This window comes from Myotis daubentonii, chromosome 6, assembly GCF_963259705.1.
Source record: "Myotis daubentonii chromosome 6, mMyoDau2.1, whole genome shotgun sequence".
NCBI classification, from domain to species: Eukaryota; Metazoa; Chordata; class Mammalia; order Chiroptera; family Vespertilionidae; genus Myotis; species Myotis daubentonii.
Genome location: NC_081845.1, coordinates 2,497,904 through 2,520,296, shown reverse-complemented (window position 1 = coordinate 2,520,296; position 22,393 = coordinate 2,497,904). Strand labels below are relative to the sequence as shown.

At 45.6% G+C, this 22,393-nt stretch overlaps 1 protein-coding gene across 8 annotated transcripts in view; it reads left to right on the top strand.

Moving 5' to 3' along the window:
- The first annotated feature begins 2,327 nt into the window (after positions 1–2,327).
- The window catches only part of QKI (QKI, KH domain containing RNA binding), a 134,716-nt gene continuing 114,650 nt past the window's right edge, over positions 2,328–22,393 (top strand). For 5 of the 8 annotated variants that reach the window (XM_059699882.1, XM_059699878.1, XM_059699877.1 and 2 more), the window contains exon 1: positions 2,608–2,891. In XM_059699882.1, coding sequence (XP_059555865.1) covers positions 2,750–2,891 — 142 coding nt within the window. In that variant the 5' untranslated portion in view covers positions 2,608–2,749. Of the gene's footprint in view, positions 2,892–22,393 lie in introns of all 8 variants that reach the window. The other 3 variants (XR_009453342.1, XM_059699883.1, XM_059699884.1) reach the window with 1 other exon arrangement.

Here is a 22,393-nt window from a genome sequence, read left to right as displayed (position 1 = left end):
AGAGAGAAACATCAATGAGAGAGAAACATCGATCAGTTGCCTCCTGCACACTCCCCTACTGGGGATGTGCCTGCAACCAAGGTGCATGCCCTTGACTGGAATCGAACCTGGGACCCTTCAGTCTGCAGGCTGACACCCTATCCACTGAGCCAAACCGGCTAGGGCCTGCCTAACATGTTCTTAACATAGAGCGGGTGAGCTATGTGACATCCCAGCTTCCATGGGTCAGACGCGATCAAACACTGTCCACAGTTCCGTGCGACTTACCGGACAGGGCGAGTACAAGGGCAAAGAATGAGGGCTCTGAATAAAATGTGAGTGGACCTGCATCCCAGATCCAGGACTCATGAGCTGTGTAGTCTTGGGCCGGTGATTTAACCCCCTTCTGCTGGGGTTTCCTGTTGCCTGAAAGGGGGATACAGCCTGCCCCAAGCCACAGGCTGAACTGAAGGTTAAGAGTTAAACATGTGAAGCATTGATTTAGCACGGGGCCTAGGAGGTTAGTATAAGAAGTGAACCCAGTAAGAAGGCCGGTGAATCTTTGACACTCGCAGCTCAAATGAATACCTTACCACCTGAACCCTTCAAAGGACCCACCGTGTGGCCAGGTACTGAAGAAGCACACCCACTTTAGAGACAACCGCTTTCCGATCTAATTATTATTTCTTATATCCGCCCAATCGGTCCTTTAAGCAGGCAATTAGCACCCGAATATCCTACGGCTCTTAGCGAAGGATGGCTGTCGGACAACTTAAAACAGTTGAGTGCAATGGTTTACCTCCGCCTGCCAAGGCAATTCCATCGCCTCCATCAAACCTGGCTTAATTTAGAAAGCGAGCTCAGTGTTTTCCGGACGAGCAGGCCAGAAGTTACTCGCCACTCAGAGCATGTCAGAGATTCGCTTAGGAGCTTAATGCAACTCAATCTCAACAGCCTTCCTAGGAATGTGCGGGAAGCAAGTTCGCAGTTAAACACGCAGACACGATTACCAGCCATCTCCGGGGGGCGTGACTCTCACAGGGTCCAGGGGGGTGGTAAGCAGCTCGGTCTACGCGGCCAATGGCACGCGTCCTAAGGGCTGGCAGGACACGCACACCCAGCAGCTGACGGCATCCGGGGAGACCTGTTCGCTGCAGCTGGGAAGGCTCCCCCACCAACAGGGCTGCCGGAACCCACCTGGCTGCGGGGAACCCTCCTGCCCGCCACGCGCGTATATATCCCTGCAAGTTCGCACATGCAAATGGTGGCTTTCGCGGGGCCGGAAACAGGGCACGGGCGCTTTCCTTCTTTCTTTTCTCCGCGGCGGCTGCATTTTGTGGCTGGACACCAAGCCGCCACGGAGCAGAACCCTGCAAGCGCCATTCGGGACCCTCCGGGTTTCGTGCGCACTCCGGGCCCGGGCTGTGGCTTTCGGGGTACCGGGCGACGGCCGCCCAGCACGCCCCGTGCCCGGCCAGGTCGCGGCACGCGCGGCGGCGACGCCGTCGGGGCGACCAGGCGCGCCCACGCGGGATCCGCCGCTGCTCCGGGAGTCGGAGGACTGGGTTGGGGGAGGGGATCGTCCCGCGCTCCCACCCACGACCCGCGGCAGCCGGCGCCCCCCGCGATCCAGTCGGAGGCGACCAGGCCCGCAGACACGTCCCAGCCTCGGCCTGGGAGCTAGGACCCCCCCGCCTCCCGGCCCCGCCCCTCGGGGTCCCTTGGGCTCCGCACCCCGCGCCCCGCTAGGGGCGCCCCCTCCGGCCCCGGCCTGGCCCCTCCCGGCCCCACGCAGGCGCGCCAGGCCCCTCCCATCCCCCACCGCGCGGGGCCCGGGCGGGGGCGGGGCGACCCTCGGAAGGGGCGTGGCCTCCGGCCCCGACGCGCGCACGCGCTCTCGCCCCTCACGGCTACGTGTCGGGCCACGTGACGACCACCCCTCAAGTCCCCCGTGAAGCAACAGGACGTTAAAAAAAATCAAAAGAGGGTTTTTTTGTGGGGCGGCGGGGAGGGCGGGAGAGGCTCTTCCACACGGTCGCGCGGGAGGGGCATGCGGCCGGGCGGCGGCGTCCGGGGGCGCGTCCTGCGGGGAGTCCCCGTCCCCTAGCGCCCGCCCGCCCGCGGCAGCCCCCCCGCCCTCCGCGCCCGCCCGCGGCGGCGACCCCGGCGCGGCCCAGCGCCCACCCGCGGGAGGAGCCGGCCGGCGGCCCCGGCGGGCGGGGCGGGGGAGGAGCGAGCCGCCGGCCCCGCTAACGGCCGCCCTGCGCGGCCCCGCCCGCCGCCCGCCCCCGGCCGCCCCTCCCCCCGCCGCCGCGGGCAGCGCCGCCTGAACTGAGGCGAACTCCGCCGCCAAGTGAGTGAGGAGGCGGCGGCGGGAGGAGGAGGAAGAGGAGGAGCGCGGTCGGAGCGCGGCGGCAGCGGCACAGCGGCGCCCGGCGAGACCCCGACCCGCGGCGCAGGCGGCGGCCGAGCGGGCGCGACCGGCCAGCGAGCGGCGGCGGCGGCGGCGGCGGCCCGGCTCTTCCTCGTCCGGCGCCGAGCGGCCCGCGGAGACCCGCCTCCCCGCCGCCTCGAGAGGGAGCCGCGCCGAGCGGGCGGGCGGGCGGCCCGGAGCCGCGGCGGAAAGTGCCTGCGGGGCGGGGGCGCGCGGTCCGGCCGCCCGGCGCGGGAGCAGCGGAGCGGGACGCCGAGTCCCGAGCGGCCGGCGGCCGGGGCTCCCCGCCCCTCCCTCCTCGCGGGCGGCGGCGGCGTGCGCGGCGGAGCCTGGAACATGGTCGGGGAGATGGAAGCCAAGGAGAAGCCCAAGCCCACGCCGGATTACCTGATGCAGCTCATGAACGACAAGAAGCTCATGAGCAGCCTCCCCAACTTCTGCGGCATCTTCAACCACCTCGAGCGGCTGCTGGACGAGGGTGAGCGGCGGGGGCCGGGGCCGGGGCCGGGGCCGGGCGGGCGGGCGGGAGGCGGCGCGGGGCCGGGGCCGGGCGGGCTGGCGGGACTCGCGGCGGGACGCCACCCGGACCCCGCGCCGGGACCCCGCGCCCCCCGGTGGGCGCTGGCGAGCTGGGCGGGCCGCCCGGGGAGGAGCCCGGCCCGCGCCCCCGGGCGCCTGAAGGACACGGCGCGGGCCGCTCCCGGGGGCTCCCCGGGGACGCGGGGCTCCGGCGCGGGGCCGGCGGCGGCGCTTTGTTGGAGTTTGCGCCGCGCGGACGCCGGAGGGAGCCGCGGGCGGGGCGGGGCGGGCGGCCGCCGGGCGCGGGGGCCTTTGTTTGGGGAAGCGGCGCCGCGGGACGAACTTCCCGGGGCTCGGCCGGGGCGCCGCGCGGGCCGAGTTCCGGCAACTTAGCGGGGCCGCTCGGGACGCGCCCGCGGCTGCGGGACGGGACCCAGCGGCGAAGGGGGCGAGGGAGCCGGGGGCGGGGGGCGCCGCGGGCGGCGGCGGCTCGGGGCTCGGGGCTCGGGTCCGGCCGCCAGTCCCGCAGCCGCCCCCGAGGGTCCGCTGGGCTTCGGGCCGCGCGCTTCTGCGGGCTCGGGGGTGGCAGCGGGCAGCGGGCGCTCGGCGGGACCGGGAGCTGCTCGGGGGGGACAATGGCTCTGGGTCCCACCGGGCCCGGGCGGGGGCTTCTCCCCGCGGCGCCGGGCCAGGGGCCGAGGCCGAGAGCCGGTGTCAGTGCAGACAAAAGGCCCGACCCGTTCCCGTGACGAACATGGTTCCCGAAGAACCGGAGCCCCGTGGCCGGGCAGCCGGGCCGACAGCCCTGAAAGTGCGAACAGGTCCCGCCGAGCCCTCGCCACGCTGCCGCCGCGGCCCGAGCGCGACCCTGTTGGACGGCCGCCTGGTCGGCACGGCGAGCCCCTCCCGGGGCCGGAGACCCGCTGTCCCTTTAAGGGGCTGCTGTTCGCGGCACTTGAAGGATCGTGGAGGCAGAAAACTTTCTGGAATGTCAAAAAAAAAAAAAAAAAAAAAAAAGCTTGTCGCCGCCGCCGCGGCCTTCCCCGTGCGGGCGCGAGGGGGCGCCCGTCGTCCTGGTCAGCGGGAGGCTGGTCGGAGCCGAGGGCTGGACTCCCCCCGGTCCGTGCGGACGGGACTCTGCGGGCACGCAGCCCGCGTTACGCCCGCGTCCGCAGACTCCGATCACACTCACACTCGGCTCACACTCACACTCACACTCACACTCAGACACAGCTACCCTCCTCCCGCCGCGGGTGCGGGGCCGCGGGAGCGGCGGGGCCGGTTCCGTGGCGGCGGTTCCTTCCAGGGAGCGGTCAGCCTGTACGGACGGGAACGTGAACACAGGCCGGGCGATGTTGAGGGTTCAGTCCTGTGACGTTGCTCCCTCTGAGTTAAGATCTTGAATTCAGTCAAATGGCATGAGATTATTTTTAAAGCACTTACGCGCATTATGTTAAAAAGTAAAGAACGAGAGCCTCTGATTAGTTCTAAAATGCTTCCATGTTCCTGTGTTGATCTAAAACTTCCGATAATTGGGGTTTGTTCTGTTAGGAAGTTGCTAACCTTGGACTAGATAATTTTAACCTCCTAAGTCTAAAATTCTAGTTCTGTCATTGTCTCAAACAAATGTTTGTTCATTTCGCTGTGGCTGGACATAGTGACAGTTGGAGTGTTAAATGCCGGACAGGTAGTGGAGGGCGGTAGGTCCTAGGGAGCGTGGTTGGTTTGTTTGCTGTGGACGTGGTTAACCTCAGCGCCGGCAGAGAGGCGCTTCCCCGTGGAGCTGGGCCTCTCAGGCCGAGTGGGAAGCGGGTTTATCAGCACAAACGCAGGAAAGGGGCTGTTTCTCGGGTGGATCAGCTGCTTCCCGTCATTGTTGGCCTCACTGTCAACTCCATTGGCCTCAAGGAAAAGCTGGTTTCTGAAGCATCACTTTTGTTTTCGTGCCGGTTATTTCGTTCTGAAATTTGGCAAGGGGGGCTTCACCCCTTTGTGGCCTGTCACTGCCCAAAACAAATTCATCAGGACTTCTGTTTGGGATTAGGGGTTACATTTTCCTTTGGCTGGAAAATTGTTTTTCAATTTAGATAAAACTGTGAATTTTACTTGAGTGATTATTTAAATCACGATACTGTACTTAGTTCCGTTTGGTGTAGTTTCTGGTAATTAGACATTTTGAGTATTTTGCATTTTTGAAGTTTTATATTTTAAAACATTTTTCAAAAGTAAGCTTTAAAGATTTTTGCTTGTCAGTGTGAGAATGTTTATTTGGCGAGTTCCACATTTGAGATTGAGGCTCTGGATTTCCTTCGTGGATTCACGCCGGGATGCTTTAGACAAGGATTTTAATTCCAGGCCAGGTTAGCCTTCGCCTGCGCTTGGACTGTGGACCCTCTTTTGGGGGAGGGGGAGAGGGGAGGGGTGTCAGACCTTCCTCCCAGGCTCTTCAACATGGTTGCTTTTTAAAGTTGTGAGTCCATTCTAAGTTGGAACCGTCATATAAATGTCATATAAATATAAAGGATGTACCTTAGTTGATAATTCTAGTACTTAAGAATCTTTTATTGAAGATAGAGATGATGACAGATAAAACCCAGGCCTTAAAATCTGAACTACTCCCTTTTCCGGAGTTTTCAACTGAACTTTGGGACTATCCATGGGAAAGAGCAGTTATTATGAGGTTGTGTATTGTTTTGTTTTTTGCTTTTTTAAACATTTGTCAGGAAAATGAAACTTAAGCAGTAACAGTACTTGAATGAAAATTCGGTTTTTATAAACGTTGCAATTTACAATTGAGAAGAATTTTATTGAAAAATTAAATCAATTTGACTTAAAAATTCCAAATAGGGGAAAATGGAGAGCTAGGGATTTTTAAAACCAGATTTTGAGTTTTTTTATTTTTTAGGCAGAGGGGATGTTAAAGCTGCTGGTAATGAGAATTAACATGTATAATGTGGTTTATGAGGAAGGCCAGCCTAAATCTTTTTATTGTGAATATCTGAAAAATTTGTGTGTGGCTTAGAAAAAGAGCAAATGTGTTAGATTAGATTCTGCCATTACTGGTTTGGAGAATGCATTTTCATTTTCTCATGCTCTTTATTTGGCGGGGGTGGGGGGGTGGGCATTATACATTCCCTTTTTTACTTCAACTTACTCGGCTCTCCCTTAAAAGTGGGGGGCAAAAGTATTTTAAATTAAAACCTGCTTTGCCAGTTAATATTTTTCCATGCTGATGTTTATTTCCACTTATTATGCATTCATTGTTGAGTGTATTAAACCCTTAATTTTCTAACACGTCATTTTTAAATTTTTTTTGAAAATCTTGCTTCTCTACAAAAATTTTAGTTTAAAATTTAAGTGGCTAAGGTATTGCGAGGCCTCTTGCTGTATACATTTATACTTAAGTTTTAGGGTTTTCTTTCTAGACGGATTGTTGACAGTAATCAGTATCTGTGACAAACAGGTTTTACTTAAGTTAAAGCAATTAATGTATATTTTTAATTAGTCTGTTTTTCAGGAGCAAAGATTTTGCTTTTGTACACAGTTCTTTGAATTAGTAATAAGAAGGAAGCCAATATTTATAATCAGTTCTTTCCATTGTCCTTTTTTCTCCTCACCCAGGAGGTGTCACCAAATGTATAAAATAATGGGAGTAATTTCTATCATAGACCATTTATTTAACATTCATTCTGTATTTTTGAAGCTTAACTCCCCCACAGGCAGAATATGTATTCAAATACTGTGAGGCAGAAGGTGACTCCTTTTTTAAACTTTATCCAGTTTACATGTTTTGTAGTAAAAAGCTATACTCCCCAGAATATCATGTGATGGAGTTCATAGAAATAGGTCTCTTTGCTAATTGCATTTTCTAGTATGTTTGGTATGAGCATTTTTCTAAAATGGCTTTGGGAATATCAGTGAAAACAAGCTGACTTCTTAAATATTGTGCACACATATTTCTGTTATTAGCTCCTCACTAAATCATTGTCCTGAAGCTGATTGAAGTGCATCCTTTTTCCATAAGGACAGCAGTTTTGATTTGCTTCTTGAGGGATGATAAGAGTGCTGCAACGAAAGACTCCAGTATTGCCCCTTCCCTATGCTCTGACCTTGTCTTATTGAGGCCCGATACTCCTTTTTGAGGCCAGGATACTTAGATCCTGTAAGGTGTTTGTTTTAGAGAATTACACCAGTTTGATCATAGGGACAGCTTTTAATAATCTGGAATGGAACTACATTTTAATTTTCTTGCAGTTCCATGTAGTTAATACAATTTGTTTGATTTATGGTGTACTTACAAGTAAAACTTGCCTTTCTCAGTTGGAGATGGAGAATGCTGTGCCATTGTTGGTTATATTTGTTGATAACATAAACACAGCCCACTGAGCAACTTTCGGTTGTTGGTCTGCCAACTATTGTGAAGATACCCGAGGTCTGCTTTATGGCCAGCGGGTAGGGTTAGTGCGTGGTCCCATGTCAGGAAGTCATAATTGGAATTATGTGTCAATTTTTTATTTACATAGTGACAGGACTTAATTATTCTTGGGCCCCTCTATTTTTTGACATTAAGACAGTTCATTGTGAATTTTAAGTGCAATAAGTTATTTTTCCCTTAATGAGAACTTTTAGGGGATGCTTATACAAACCCTTTTAAAAATTGACATTTCAGTTTTGGGGCCCAGAATAGCTACATTGTTTGATGTCCAAGATTTTTACAGCTTTATTTTCATTTGTCAGCAAAAATAGCATCAAACTTTTCAGTATGAGCACAGTTTGTTAGTGCAATGAAATGTGACTGGGGCGGGGCTAAAAATATTAATACTTTTCCTCTCACTTTCTAAGTTCTAGCTGGGCAAATCAAGCTAAGAGACATTACCAGGAGACAATCAGATTTTAAATACATGTATGTGGGGAATTCACACAAGCATGAGAATTCCAGAGATGGGAGGCCACATTGGGATTCATATTTGGACATTGGGAGGCATTTTGGACAAGAGAAAAGGGGGGAAGACGGGTATTAGGGTTCAGAAGGGAGAAAGGGCCATTTAGAGGTAGTTGAGGAAGAGCTGAACACACACGGCAGGGAAATTCTTGCAGGCAACACAGGAACCATGGCACACAGGGCCCGTCCAGCTGACCGGGCCCTGTCTGAAGCCCCTCTGTCCACCACCCTTAATTTAAATGAGGCTCAGGCTGCATCCTGAGATCCCCGCCCTGGAGCAGGTTCTTATACCTGAAGCTCTTGGGCAGGAAAGAAGGGAGGGCAAAGGTGCTTTCTCAGTCTTGTTTCTTAATAATCAACTTCGAATCAATATCCCCGAAGGCAGCTGCGGGTGGCAAAACGTTGGTTCCTTTCAGCTGTAGATACAACCCAAGTCTGTGTTGGGTATTACTCTCTATGTAGTTATCCTGCTTTCACATTGTGATACTATCTTTTCTTGTCTGTCTACCCTGTTAAAATTAGTTTCCTGAGGATGCCCACCTCAGCCTGTGACATGTACACTCTCAGATGTTTGTTGAATTAATAAATTAGGTTGACACTTTATGTTCTTCTTTATTTCTAGTTCCTCTAAAAATACGGGACTAAGCAAATTGTATAACAATTGGTGATGGTTTTGGCAATTAGAAAAAAATGACTTTTTTTCTTAGAAGTGACATTTTTTAGAAATCTTACAATATTATTTACAGTAATTGCCCTCAGGAACTTAATCTTAATTTTACTTTGCTACCATTGGTGTGAATGAGAATTAGAAAGATAAAATCGCATAAGTAGTAGTTTCTAGCCAGTTCTTACACAAAGCATGTCATTCCATAAGTAGAGAAAGGCTCTCAGTGCCCATTTCAGTTCTTGAAAGTTTTGTCATTTATGGAATTATATAGATCAGCGTTTTCCCTAGACAGTTGCCTACAAATGTCAACTTTCAACCGATATGTAGGCCTTGTACTCTGTGCAAAGCACAATAAATAGGAAAGGTGCCCGTCCGTAAGTGCTGCTTTGCTGTGTTCAGGATAAAAAAAGACTATCTGAATGGTTTTAGTTAGAAGAAAGCTGAGTTTAAACTCATGCGGCAGTTACAGTAATTTAACACAGTAGCAATTTTTTAAAGCACAGGTGTTTCAAGCTAATTTGAAACCGTGCCATTACTTAGAAATTAAATTGAAATTTTCAGTTAACTGAAACTTAACCCTTTTAAAAGGAGTATATTTTTCTGCTTTAGTCTTAACAGTGTTTTAAATAAATGTCATGAGTGTTTAACAATATAGATTGTACTAGTTAAGTGATTTGTGCAGAAGTCTTATAATTAACAACTTAATGTTTTCACCATTTCTTCAGTTTCCTGAAGCAGAAAGTCTAGTTTGAAAATCCAACCATCCTATCAAGTCTAACAAAATAAAATGTTGTTTGTTTGTAATGCTGCTTCATACATTGATTCTAACCTAGTTTTATTAAACTAAATTTGGTGACTTGAATCAGTTTGCTGTACCATTTCTATTACATTATTTATGATAAAGCAGAATTTGTCAGTTTGTATGTTTTTCAAGGGTATCGAAGTGTCAGGAAAACAACAAAATGCAAAGATGGGCCCATTTTATATGGCCATGGGAATAAGGAAGAAGGCATGTGTGCAAGTGTACATGTGTGCAAGCGTACATGTGTGTAATGGGGAACGGGCAGTGGGTGGCACTCACGCTGGCCTTGAAATCCTTGGGAGTGGGTGCTGAGGATGGCGAAGTTCTGAAACAAGGTAGGCTTTGGAAGTGATGAATTATCTGCATGGCCCCAGGATTGAAATGATTATATAGCAACAGTGTAAAGGGGAGTGGGTCTTAAGTAAACACCTTGCTTTTTGCTTTTGTGCAGGACAAGGTGTTGTAAGGGCATGACCCCTGGTCAGTTACAAATTATTGGGGGAGCCCTTGGCTTTTGAGCTAAATTAACAGATTAAAATATATTGGGAAAATTGAATATAAAAAATATGTAAGTGTACATATATTTACTACATTTAAGGGAAATGGGAAAATGCATGGTAAAAGCAAACGCATTACTTGAAACCTGTTTTCATTACCTCTTAATGTCATAATATTTTATGGGTTCTCAAAAGTGTTTTATAAAGAGTACATGAAGAGATGTATATAAGAAAACCTGAAAAGTAATAGGAAAGATAACTTTTTAAAGGAAAGTTAAAGTCATGGAAGATCATGGAATTTCAGAACTGCAAGGAACCTGAGAGTCCTGGGATGCTATTCTCATTTCCCAGGTGCAGGACCGAGGTCTAGAGGGGTTGTGACTTGTCTAAATCACAAGGCAAGATAGCGGCAGAGCTGGAGCTAGGTGCTCAGTGCTGCCGTGCGATCTGTTGTGTGAATGTGCCTGCCGCATAGGTGAAGCGAGAAGAAAAGCCCAGAGGGGTTCCATGTGCTAAGAACTGCTGAGGCCTCAGGTTGTGAACATGAAGAAAAGGCAAATGGGGGTTTGCTTAATTCTGTGATATGTGGAACTTGAGCAAATGCTGATCAGATTCTTGGACTAGAATGTAGTTGTTGTTTTTTAATGGTAAATCTTTATAGTTAAGAGGCTGAAAGTGAGAAAGAAAGTAAAGGCATTTTTAGAGATTTAAACTCATTCACTTAAAAGTTCTTAGTAACCAAAGGATAGAGTCTTAGCTCTTTAAATAATATGGTACAGATAAATCTAGTATGTATTTAGTATTGTTGCTGTTATTACTACAATAACAATTTAATTAACTATGCAAGGAAATTTAACATTCTGACTGGAAGATTTAATGTAGAGGTTTAACATTGATTGCTAGGTGATTCAGATCAGTAAGGTATTATACTTGCATCAGTTTAGATTAGTGGAGGGTGGTAATCGCCCAGTGATTTATCAGGTGGCAACTTTGAAGAGCGACCGCTAGGAGGTGGATGATGCTGAACTGAGTAGAAATGGGAGCTGCCCTAGGTAGCCACTGCATCCATTCCTGATGCCTGCATCTGAAGCATGGACCGTTTCTTTCAAGTGTGTTCAAAACAAGTATAAAGTACAGTTCTTTGCATGCTGTATTACGGCCATTGTATCCCTCTGATAGAATCGATGCTATGTGATGGCAGGTGAATAAAATTTTTAAGAAGAAATACAAATGTCAAATCAAGGCTAAATACAGTTCCTCTGTAATAAACTGCACCTAATCCTCTACTATTGCTATTGCAACTACCATTATTGCAGTTATGCTCCCGTTGTGCTGACGGGCACTCAGGTGTCAGTTCTGTAGATGTGTGTATACATGTGCACACGGGAGCCAGCACACAGATGAAGACGAATTTGTCTTTCTGTCTACATGGAGGAAAGTGGTAAGCGTTTTTTTGATGAGTAGACCTGGGTTCTAATCATGACTTTGCAGTTAGCTAATTAGTTGGTGACCTTGGACAAGGTATCTAACCTCAGTTGCCCTGCTAACCTCAAATCAAAGTACTCAGAGGCTACAGAGTATCATATGCAGAAGAGTCTCTCACTGTAAGGCAGCATGTTTTGATAGGATTGATAATCAGACACCGGAATTTGTAGAGAATAAGAAGAAAACAGAGGCTGTTTTTCCATCTGTGCAGGAGAATCACTCACGACAGTCACTGGGATAGTTCAGAAGTCCCTTTGAGCTGAAGTTTCCAGTAAGGTTTTTTTGGGAAGTGGAACCTGAATTGGTATTAATACTTGGTAGGACTTACTGAGTGAATGGGAGGGTGGCAGGAAAGTGCAGCAATGTCACACAGTGGTAATGGGAAATTGAAAGACTTTGGGAAATGGCAAATGCATGTGGAGAAGTAGAGCCAGAAGACGAGGCGAGAGCCCTGTTGCAGTGGACCCTGAGCGCCAGGATGAAGAGTGTACATTTTATTCTGAGTTTTGAAAGGAAATGCTGAAGGCTTAGGTTATATCAGGGTGTCATAATGGCTCTGGGGTAAACTAACAACAGTGCATAGAGTAGCTCCAGCTGGGTGGCTCTCTCTGTTGGTTGGAGTATCGTCCCCTACAATGAATGGTCACAGGTTTGATTCCCAATCAGGGCAGCTACCCAGGTTGCAGGTTCAATCCCTGGTCTGCGCCTGCAGGAGGCAACCAATCGATGTTTCACTCGCACATTGATGTTGTTTGCTCTCCCTCTCCCTTTTTCTAAAATCAATAAAAGCATGTCCTCTGTGAGGATTTAAAAGAAAAAGTAAAACATTATCTTAGAAAAAAAGAGTAGAATATATGGGTTCAGGGAAGTAGAAATTGGACACTGAAGAGCTAAGATAAAATGTTAATAAAAATATATTTTGAGCTTTCTGTATTTTAAGTGTAAACTCTACAGGTTTTTAAGAGATGTACTTTAAGTAAAAACAAACATGCACACATTGTTTATTTCTTACCCACAGATTCTGTCTGTATTCATACTGCAGTATTAAAGATGTCGGGCTCATTTAGCTGCCAGCTCAATTTTTGATTACTTAGATTTGAGCTTTAATTTCTCTGAATTAAAGAGAATTGAAGAAATTCTTGGTTTGAGGGAATTTTAGGAATTCTTAAGTTAGTTGGACTTGGAGAAAATTTTGTCCCAACCTCACTTATCTATTGTGAAATCTGGGTGTTATAAAAGTACAATGTAGACTTTCTGAGAACTTTATACTACACTCATCATCCATTTTACTTTAATTATATTTATTTTTTAATGTTGTTTTAAGTCAATTAGAAATATCTGACATTTCATCTATCAATGTTTATGTATCTTTAAGTGCTAACATTTTCCTACATAGTGACATCACAGGCCAAATGGATTAATCCTACATGTGGTGTAATAACCAGTCCATACTCAGATTTATGTAGTTGTCCCTAAAATATAACAGCCTTGTCCAAACCAGAAGCTGACTGAGGAACTCTCATTTAATCTGGTTCTTAGGACTGTAAGTCTTAAGTCTAGAACCTTCTCTTTTTTTTCGACACTGACTGATAAACCCTTGCCATTGGGGCTTTGATTTTTTATCCCTGTGTATACAATACTTTGGAAGTTAGGTCTAAAGGAATGAGTAGGTTCAGGTGTCATGTCATAGGTAAGCCGAAGTTGGGTATTCAAGAGGTAAAATTTTTTGTTGTTTGTTTTTACCAGCAGGGAATATATTGCTATTCTAAAATAATTTTCCAATGGAAAAGCCAGATTGATGCTTATTCTTATTAATTGTCGGTTGGTTCTCAAAGTAAAGTTGATTTGCTGCTGCCTCAAATGGTGACTAAGGACTTTCCTCTTTCTCTTTCAAGATCATCTTGAGGGCTCCTAGATTTTCATAGACTTACTATATTCACGTCGACCACAGTTATTCTTTTTGATGTGCAAATTGCCAGGACTTTGGCCAGCTGTAGTCCACCTGGCTCCTGTGTCTTCTGAAATCTTACTTTGTGGAACAGCTTGATATCCCAACCTCATTTGTACCTTCCCTGCCCCACAGCTAGAATTGGCCATTTCTCCGAAGTTCTTTTTATTGGGCATGTTGTTAGAGATGGGAGTGTAGGCACTAAACATGTTCCTTGCTGTCAGGGGAGGTTACTTTTAGGCTACTTTCTGTGGATGGAGCTAGACAGTATTGATATTAAAATTCATGAATTCATGTTTGTATTTTCAATTCAGTTTTAGCATTACATTTTATTTTATAATCCTATCTTTTTTCTACCACCACCATAATAACATGATTTCTGACAGTGACAGTATTACTTAATAAACTTTACCATACAGTATGAGGAAAATACTTTTAAAATAATATTAATAGCCCACTGGTTGAGTGTTGACCCTTGAACCAGGAGGTCATGGTTCAATTACTGGTCAGGGCATTTGTCTGGGTTTCAGGCTCCATCCCCAGTGTGGGGCATGCAGGAGATAGCCAAACCATGATTCTCTCTCATCATTGATGCTTTCTCTCTCTCTCTCTCTCTCTCTCTCTCTCTCTCTCTCTCTCTCTCTCCCTCCCTCCCTCTCTCTCTCTCTCTCCCTCCCTCCCTCCCTCCCTCCCTCTCCCCCTCCCCTTTAAAATCAATAAAAATATATTTTAAAATAATATTAATAATAGTAAAATACTGAATATGTTTAAACTTTTAAAATACATTTTAGACACGTTACAAATTATAGATGCAGCCAGTGACCTCTTGTTCTTCTAATTTGATGACATTTAAGAATCAAACTTAAAAATGAATACACAAAATAGGCCTTTGCCTAAAAAAATATAAAATTTAAGAATATTATATTATTTTTGTTGGCCTTACTCTGTCTATACTAAGTGTTTATTTTTTACTGTTTTTTTTTTAACCTTGTGATGTCACTTATTGGCAGAGTTCTTTTGTTGTACTGATTGCTTTTACCCCATGTTCAGCAGGAGTTAGAGGAAATGTACATATATTTTAAAATCAGGACTTAGTGTGTGTTTTTTATGGAGATAAAAAAATTTTGTGTAGACTAGTACTTTGTATCTTCAGCATGATGAATAGAAAAAAGAGAACATAATAGGCAAATTGTTTTAATTTGGTGAATTCTTCTGCAGAATATTGGTAAAAAAATAAGTCTAGCTGTTGATGCTTTTAAAGTCCTATGAGGTAAGAGAAAATCCCAAGGTAGAAATCAAGTATTAACATTTTGTTTCTAAGTAGTTGTAAAATTTCTACTTGAAAGTTTTTATCCTTAAGAACTTTTAATAGTAAGGAAGTTATGTTCCAGCAGATGGTGATATTAGTACACAAAAGACAGTGTTTAGTGATTAAACTGTATTCAGAAATAGCCCTTCGGCTACAGTAGGATTTTTTTCTCCTTTAAACTGTAAGGAGAAGAGTTGATTAGGAATATGACTGATAGCTGTTACTGAGTTTAGTATTTGAGGAGGTATGTAAATCAGTTGTGATACTACTTTAAAGAACTTGTCTTTTTAAGAGACTATATGTGAGTATGTTGACTTTATAAAATATAACTGGTTTAGGATACTCTTTCTTGTCTTTACAGCTTAGTTTGGAGGGTTTTGTTTGTTTTGGCAGGGGACTGAGTCCAGTCTGCTTAAAGGTATCCTATTTGTATATTATCTTTGCAATTTTAAAGTCTTGAACAGATGATTGATTTCTGTTGAATAATACAAGTCAGAAGATAATGTGTGCCATAATTTACTATTACATGTTATTTGAAGAGTAATCTCTTTAGGGGATTATAGTTTTATTGTAGTAATAAAAAATTATCAGCAGTATAAAGGTTATCTTATCTCACTTTATTATAGTTTACAGCATTCCTTGTCAGTTGTTTCAGTTAGGTAAATATTATATATTTTGCTTTAAAATATGCCTTAACAGTTGTCGAAGAAATTGCTTACTTAAGTTCCTTCTTAGATATGGTTTGGAAGTATATGTTTTTGTTAATAACATCTAAGTTATATTTTCCTAGTTTTTGAGCTTTTTAAAATTGCCAAGTCAGATAAATGCCCCCTTTTCCCTCAATTACTTGGAATTGAATTCAGGCATGGGAGAATATGTCCTCTTTGTTTCTATGTAGAGGACTAGGGGTGAAGACATTCTTTGGATCCCTTTGTAGGACTGGCGTGTCTCTCCCCCCCCCCCCCCCCCACACACACACTGTTCTTTTTCTCTTTTCCCATTATTACTAAAATGTAGAGAATTGGAGATGCAGACATTTTCAATTCACTTTTGGCAGTAGCATGATTTGTGGTCTCTGAATTCTGGGAAAGGTATTGGTGAAAGTAGAGAGGTATATTGTCTTTGAACCTTTGAATTTTATATATTTTTTAGGCAAAGGCCTATTTTGTGTATGCATTTTTAAGTTTGATTCTTAAAGTCTTTTGAGCGTTTATAAGAAGTTTAGTTACTCTGAGTAATCATTAAAAAAAATGTGTTGTAATAAAGAGCTACACACATTTGTTTTATTGTTATCCTTAAGTGTTTTTGATGGAAAAACTCTAAAATGTATTAATTAAAAAATGAAAGTCACCCATAATTCACTGATGCTCACTCTTAACATTGTGATGGAATTTTTCTAGTTGCTTTCCCCCCTCTACTTGGGTATATAATAACATTTGGATTCTATTGTACTACTATCTTTGTATTTCTTAAAAAAATAAATTGCATCATGAGCATTCCCCTCTGCCATTTCATATTCTTTGACAATATATTTTTATGATAGCATAGTTCATCTTAGAGTAATAATTTACTGAACCGTTCTCTATTGGACATACCACTTTGTTTTCAGGAAGCTTGTGTGATATGAAATGGTTTCAGAAGATTATTACTCACTGCAAAGCCTGAAGTCACTAAGTATTGTAACTAGGTCCTGTGACTACCAAGCTCTTTTACTTTTGCAATGCGATTAATTGGAAATAAGCATTCTATGCTGCATTCCAGTGGTGATTACTATTACATGACATGTAAATTTTTTTATTAATGTCAGTTGCATATCTTACATTAGTTTTTAGTGACATTATATTTATTTGAAATTTTTTATGCTATTTGAAAATGTTTGAATGCATGCTGTATTGTATGTCAGGTGTAAGAAATACAACAAAGTTCCAGATTCTTTTCCTGCCTTTCAGTTGTCTGAGTAGTAGAGTAAATAGTACAAAAAGAAAAGTAGTATAAGGTAATATAAAAATACCAAGAAAGGTCTGGAGACTGATGCCAGAGGTCACTTGAGGCTGGAGCGGTTATGGCATGTTTCAGAAAAGGTAAAGTTTCATCTGGCTCTTGAGGCGGGGAGATAGGATTGAAGTGGAGAAAGAGGTAAGGAAGTCAGGTTCTAGACACAGGGAGCAGAATCCTTGAATGTGAGAACGTTTCAAGTAGGAAAAGAAAGACATTCCCTGCTGTAGAAAGCTTTAGATGCCCGGCTGCCTATTGATAATGGCAGACTCATTGATATTTTTCTCTTACTTGACTCCCTGTTTCCGTTTAGTATGTATAAAATGATAGATTGCTATGGTAACTGCACATTGTCAGTTTTCCTTATTCTTGACTTCCCAACTCCCTGTATTTTGCTACCTAATTTCTATTCTAACTATTTAAAAAATCGGTGTATACTTTGGGTTTTCTATTCTGTTTCTGTACTACATTTGGATTTATTTAACTCTTTATTATGATGCCATTTCTTTTAGTTTTTTTCTCTGTGTATGTTGGTGATGTGTTGGGGTCGGGTGCATGGAAGAAGAGGTACATCTGAATTAGTGAATGTGTGAGTTGCTGCGTATTTTGGTCCATGGGGTATGGACTGAGTCTAGCCTTTCATCATCCTCGCCTTTTGCTTTTCCTCTAATGCAGTAGTTCTCAACCTTCCTAAGGCCAAGACCCTTTAATACAGTTCCTCATGTTGTGGTGACCCTCAACCATAAAATTACTTTCGTTGCTACTTCATAACTGTGATTTTGCTACTGTTATGAATCGTAATGTAAATATCTGATATGCAGGATGTATTTAGGCGGCCCCTGTGAAAGGGTCGTTCGACCACCAAAGGGGTTGCGACCCACAGGTTGAGAACCGCTGCTCTAATGGCTTGCAAAACTGCAATTTTAGGTTGGATGGGAGAGATTGAAGTGGCTCATTTAACTCTGAGTTGATGGAGGCTTTAGGAACATGTCTGCTAAGTGTGTTCCGTGCAGTGTTGGCCTCCTGAGGTGGGCTGAGAACTAGGGTTCTGCAGTCAAAGTGCTGCAGTCACCTTTTGTGGAATTAGCATGTGTTGACAGGTGAAAAATATCCAGGATTCTGCAGTAAAGAAAGCGAAGTTGATTTAACTGACTTTTCCTGAAATTACTTGGTAAAAAGGAATGCCTTCCTTCCTTCCTTCCTCCCTCCCTCCCTCCCTCCCTCCCTCCCTCCCTCCCTCCCTTCTTTTTTGGAGCTAATGGTCTAAGGCAGGGGTGGGCAAACTTTTTGACTCGAGGGCCACAATGGGTTCTTAAACTGGACCAGAGGGCCGGAACAAAAGCATGGATGGAGTGTTTGTGTGAACTAATATAAATTCAAAGTAAACATCATTACATAAAAGGGTACGGTCTTTTTTTTTTAGTTTTATTCATTTCAAACGGGCCCAATCCGGCCCGCGGGCTGTAGTTTGCCCACGGCTGGTCTAAGGATACATTATGGGAAATATTAGAAGGATTATGAAGAGCTGTGGATCCTAGGGGAGGAGGGTTTAAATAATAATTGTTTGGGAATCCTATTTTTTAATGAGAATGCTGGTTCAAGTCAGATCAAAGTACCCTTTGAAAAAAGTAGTTAAATTTCATTTAGTTGGGGATTATTTCAAATTTTATCTAAACGGAATCAAGAAAAACTGCCCTTTTTGGTTTTAAGTATATAACAGTTCAGGCAAAAGGTTTCAATAGTAACTTCTGTTTTAATTCAATGTATTGTTATTTAAGTAAAAATTTGAACTTGCTGTTTTAAAACATATGATTCTCCAAATGAAAGAAAGTTAATGTAGAATCCCAACAATGTAAACATAAAATTGAAAATACTTTGAAATAGATATGCATAGAAAAAATACGTTCATGTTCTAGCATATGCCTGACTTAAGCATAAATTTTTTTAAACTTGGGAACTGTTAGGTGAAGAGGAATTGTTAAATTTTGAAAAGAAAACTATTTACATTTGTTAGATTGCAGTAGTTTACAGCTGTTAGTCATAATAAAATGTCGTTTTGATGAGATTTAATTTTCAGCAGCCTTTACAAAGCAGGAAGTACAGGGTAGATGGTAGAATAGCATTTGACCTGGAAGGCGCAAAGGATTTTTATAAAGAGTAATTTGTGTCCTTGTTCAAAGAAAAAAAACCCTATAATTTTGAGATTTTACATCTGGAATGGATCTTAGAGATCACAGTTCCATCCTTTCATTGTATATGTCAATGCAGTTTATTTACAAAGGGTATAAAGAAAGAAATTTTACATATTAGAAACAGCTTGTTTGAGGAATGGTTGCTCATTTGGCTCTTGTGACAGAAATATACTTGTATGTGATATAAGCCAGTCAGAATATCTCTGGGTCTGATCCGCTCTATGGAGAATTATGTCATGACTGATAATATATGTGATATGACTACTTTCTGATGTGAGTAGCTTTAATTATTTACATTTTATTTCATTTCTTGAAATACCAAGCCAGGGTATTTTTAACTTTTCTTCTAAATAAGAAAAAATTAAGTATGGAATGCACAGAGTGATATGTCATTAAATTATACAAGTCAAAGGCAAAAGACTCTCCTAGCTTCATGGTACTCTTCATTAGCATTCTCCAGCAGGCTGAATCTAGGTCTAGGAGCAGCTTAGTGTACCTTTACATAAGAACTTTCACTGTCCATATTTTACACAACAAATACTTGTTAGCATAAGCTATTCATTTTCCCCAATTCTTCATAGGTTTAGGCCAGTGGTCAGCAAACTCATTAGTCAACAGAGCCAAATATCAAGAGTACAACGATTGAAATTTCTTTTGAGAGCCAAATTTTTTAAACTTAAAACTATATAGGTAGGTACATTGTTATTAACTTATTAACTAAGGCTTAGGAAGAGCCACACTCAAGGGGCCAAAGAGCCGCATGTGGCTCGCGAGCCGCAGTTTGCCGACCACCGGTTTAGGCCATTTGTCCTAGAAGTTGTGATAAAAGACTAAGACAAAGATAAGGGAAAGTAGGAAGGCTACTTGTCTTCTAAATATTCAGTTTAGATCCTCATTGGTAGACTAGTAGGTGTTTGTGTTGATGTCCAAACAGGTTGTAGTTTCATCGGCTAGTGTAGGTCTGTCTGAATTCTGAAGGGTGATTAATTTAGTGGAGATGCCTCTAAAAAAATGCTTGGCTGTTCTAACACTCTTGATTTTATTGAAATATATTAACTGAACATGAGAAGTATATCAGCAGCAGTTTTATCTTGTTGCATGGTGACTGCCAGATGTGTCTCAGCTGTCCAGATTTGTCTCAAGTTGTCCAAATTTTTAGTTACTTTATTTATGGATGTTTAAAGGTGGATGGGTTGGGGCCTGAGAAGGGGGAAAGAGTAAAAGTATTGAAGCAAGTGGTGATAATTAAGAGGATTCTCAAAGTAGAAGTCTTTGATTTTGAGAATCAGGAGTCTCTTTGATAATATTATTTATTGAATAACAGGTACATACATCCTGACAGTATAAATACAAACTAGAAAAATGTTATATATATGATCCAGAAAAAGTATGCATCTTAAATTTTTTAAATACTACCTATAAAGAATTATATATTATGTACATACACACATATTTAGACTAGAGGCCCGGTGCATGGATTCATGCACTGGTGGGGTCCCTTGGCCTGGCCTGTGCCCTCTCACAATCGGGAATCCCTCGGGGAATGTTGGACTGCCGGTTTCGGCCTGATCCCTGTAGGCTAGGCCGAGGCACTCCACTGGTGCATGAATCTGTGCATCAGGCTAGTTTTGACCCGATCCCCGAAGGCCAGGCTGAGGGCCTCTAGTATGCATATAAGATCTTTGGTTAATCTCTTCTCACTCTCCCCCTTCCCTCTGAGATACATCAGTCTGTCCCATGTTTCCATGCTTGTGCATTGAACATCTACCCCCTGGTGGTCAGTGTGCGTCATAGTTACCGGTTGAACGGTTGGACACTTAGCATATTAGCCTTTTATATATAAAGACTAGTAGCCCGGTGCACAAAATTCATGCACGGGGCGCGGGGGGGCGGAAAGGGCCCCTCAGTCTGGCCTTCACTCTCTCCAATCTGAGACCCCTCAGGGAATGTCCAACTACCTGTTTGTGCCCACACTTTTAACAGATAACAGCTCCATTGTTGTTTCTTATACTTAAAACCATTGGAATTAGTAGGTATTCAAAGTGTGTATACATTTTGGGGGGACACCCTGTATATCTCTAGTCAGCGGTGAAAGAAACCAACAGCAGATTTAGAACCCCCACACAGGGAACCTCGCTCACTCCCCACATGTCTCCCCACTTCACTTTCCACCTTTGTGGGCAGCAGGAGAATCAACGTTTTCTCTCATTAATTCAGAAAATCACGTCCTGTCACCCGCTGCCTGGCAGGAGTGCACTAGGCCCCAAGCAAGCAAGGCTCAGTCAGGGCAGCATTCGCTCATGGGTGCTGGCACCCAAAGTGCACATTCCTCCTCTACAGTCGCCCTGACTATCCCACTGTTTCACTGAGAGGACGGAATTCCTCTCAGCCTCTGGGTTCTTGATCTTGAACACTGACTGAAGGCACCTCAGCGAGGGCCGCCCGTGCCCACCAGGTGTGTCTATCTGCACCTGCTCCTGCCTGAGCACCTGCATTAACCCCCCAGAGGTGATCTCGTAGCTGCACTGGCCTCTGTGGGACCAGGGCATCACCACTCCGCCTTCTCACTGTCATCTCACAGGCGCCCACCCTCAGTACCCAGAACACCCAGAACTCTCCAAAGGATGTGAGCGCATCAGAGGGGATGTGTGCACATCCTGTGGGGGTGTTAGGCATGCTGGGTTGATGGAAGTGCGGTGGAGAGGCGGGGGGAACTTGTGCGCGCCTTGGTTTGCAACTGTTGGCAGGCACGGATGGGTGACAGTGTTCTGGGGGATGTTCGCACACCAGGGGGGGATGTGCACACCGGAGGCCTCTGGCTTTGCAGATCCGCAAACCCCTGTGGTGCGGCCAGGAGGACGTCAGTCTGGCCCGCCACGGTGGCTGTCCCTGCGATCTTGCACCTTCTGGGCCAGGAGGCGGATCTTGCGCAGCCACTCCTGGGCGCTAATGGCCTGCAGGCGCCACTTCAGCTCAGCCTGCAGGCTCCGCTTGGCGTGCTCACAGCTGTCACCACTGCCATGTGGGGAGTACAGGCTGCCCTCCGCCGGCCTGCCTCCCCTGTCCAGAGGCTCTCTGCGCTGCTCACCTGCCCAGAGTGACTGGGGCTGGGCGGAAGCCAGGCGTCCTGCCCTGCCCAATCCTGGCCGATCTGCCCCTGTGCGAGCTGCCGCCCTGCCGGGAAAGGTCACAGATCCGGGTCCCGGGACCGCGGACAGCCTCAAACACTGCCGCCCCGCCTGCCAGGACATGGATCCGGGTCCCAGACCACCGACAGCCTCCCGCGGTGCCCTACGCCCGCCAAGTCACGGATCTGGGTCCCAGACCGCCGACAGCCTCAAGTGCTGCCCCCGCCCGGCAGGGTCACAGATCCAGGTCCCAGGACAGCGGACAGCCTCCAGCGGTGCCCCCTGCCCACCAGGTCACGGATCTGGGTCCGGACCGTGGACAGCCTCAAGCACTGCCCCCCGCCCGGCAGGGTCACAGATCCAGGTCTCAGGACAGCGGACAGCCTCCCGCAGTGCCCCCTGCCCGGCAGGGTCACAGATCCGGTCCCGGACCGCGGACAGCCTTGCCTGCTGCCGCCTGCCTTCAGTATGCAAATTAGCCGCCATCTTGTTGCTT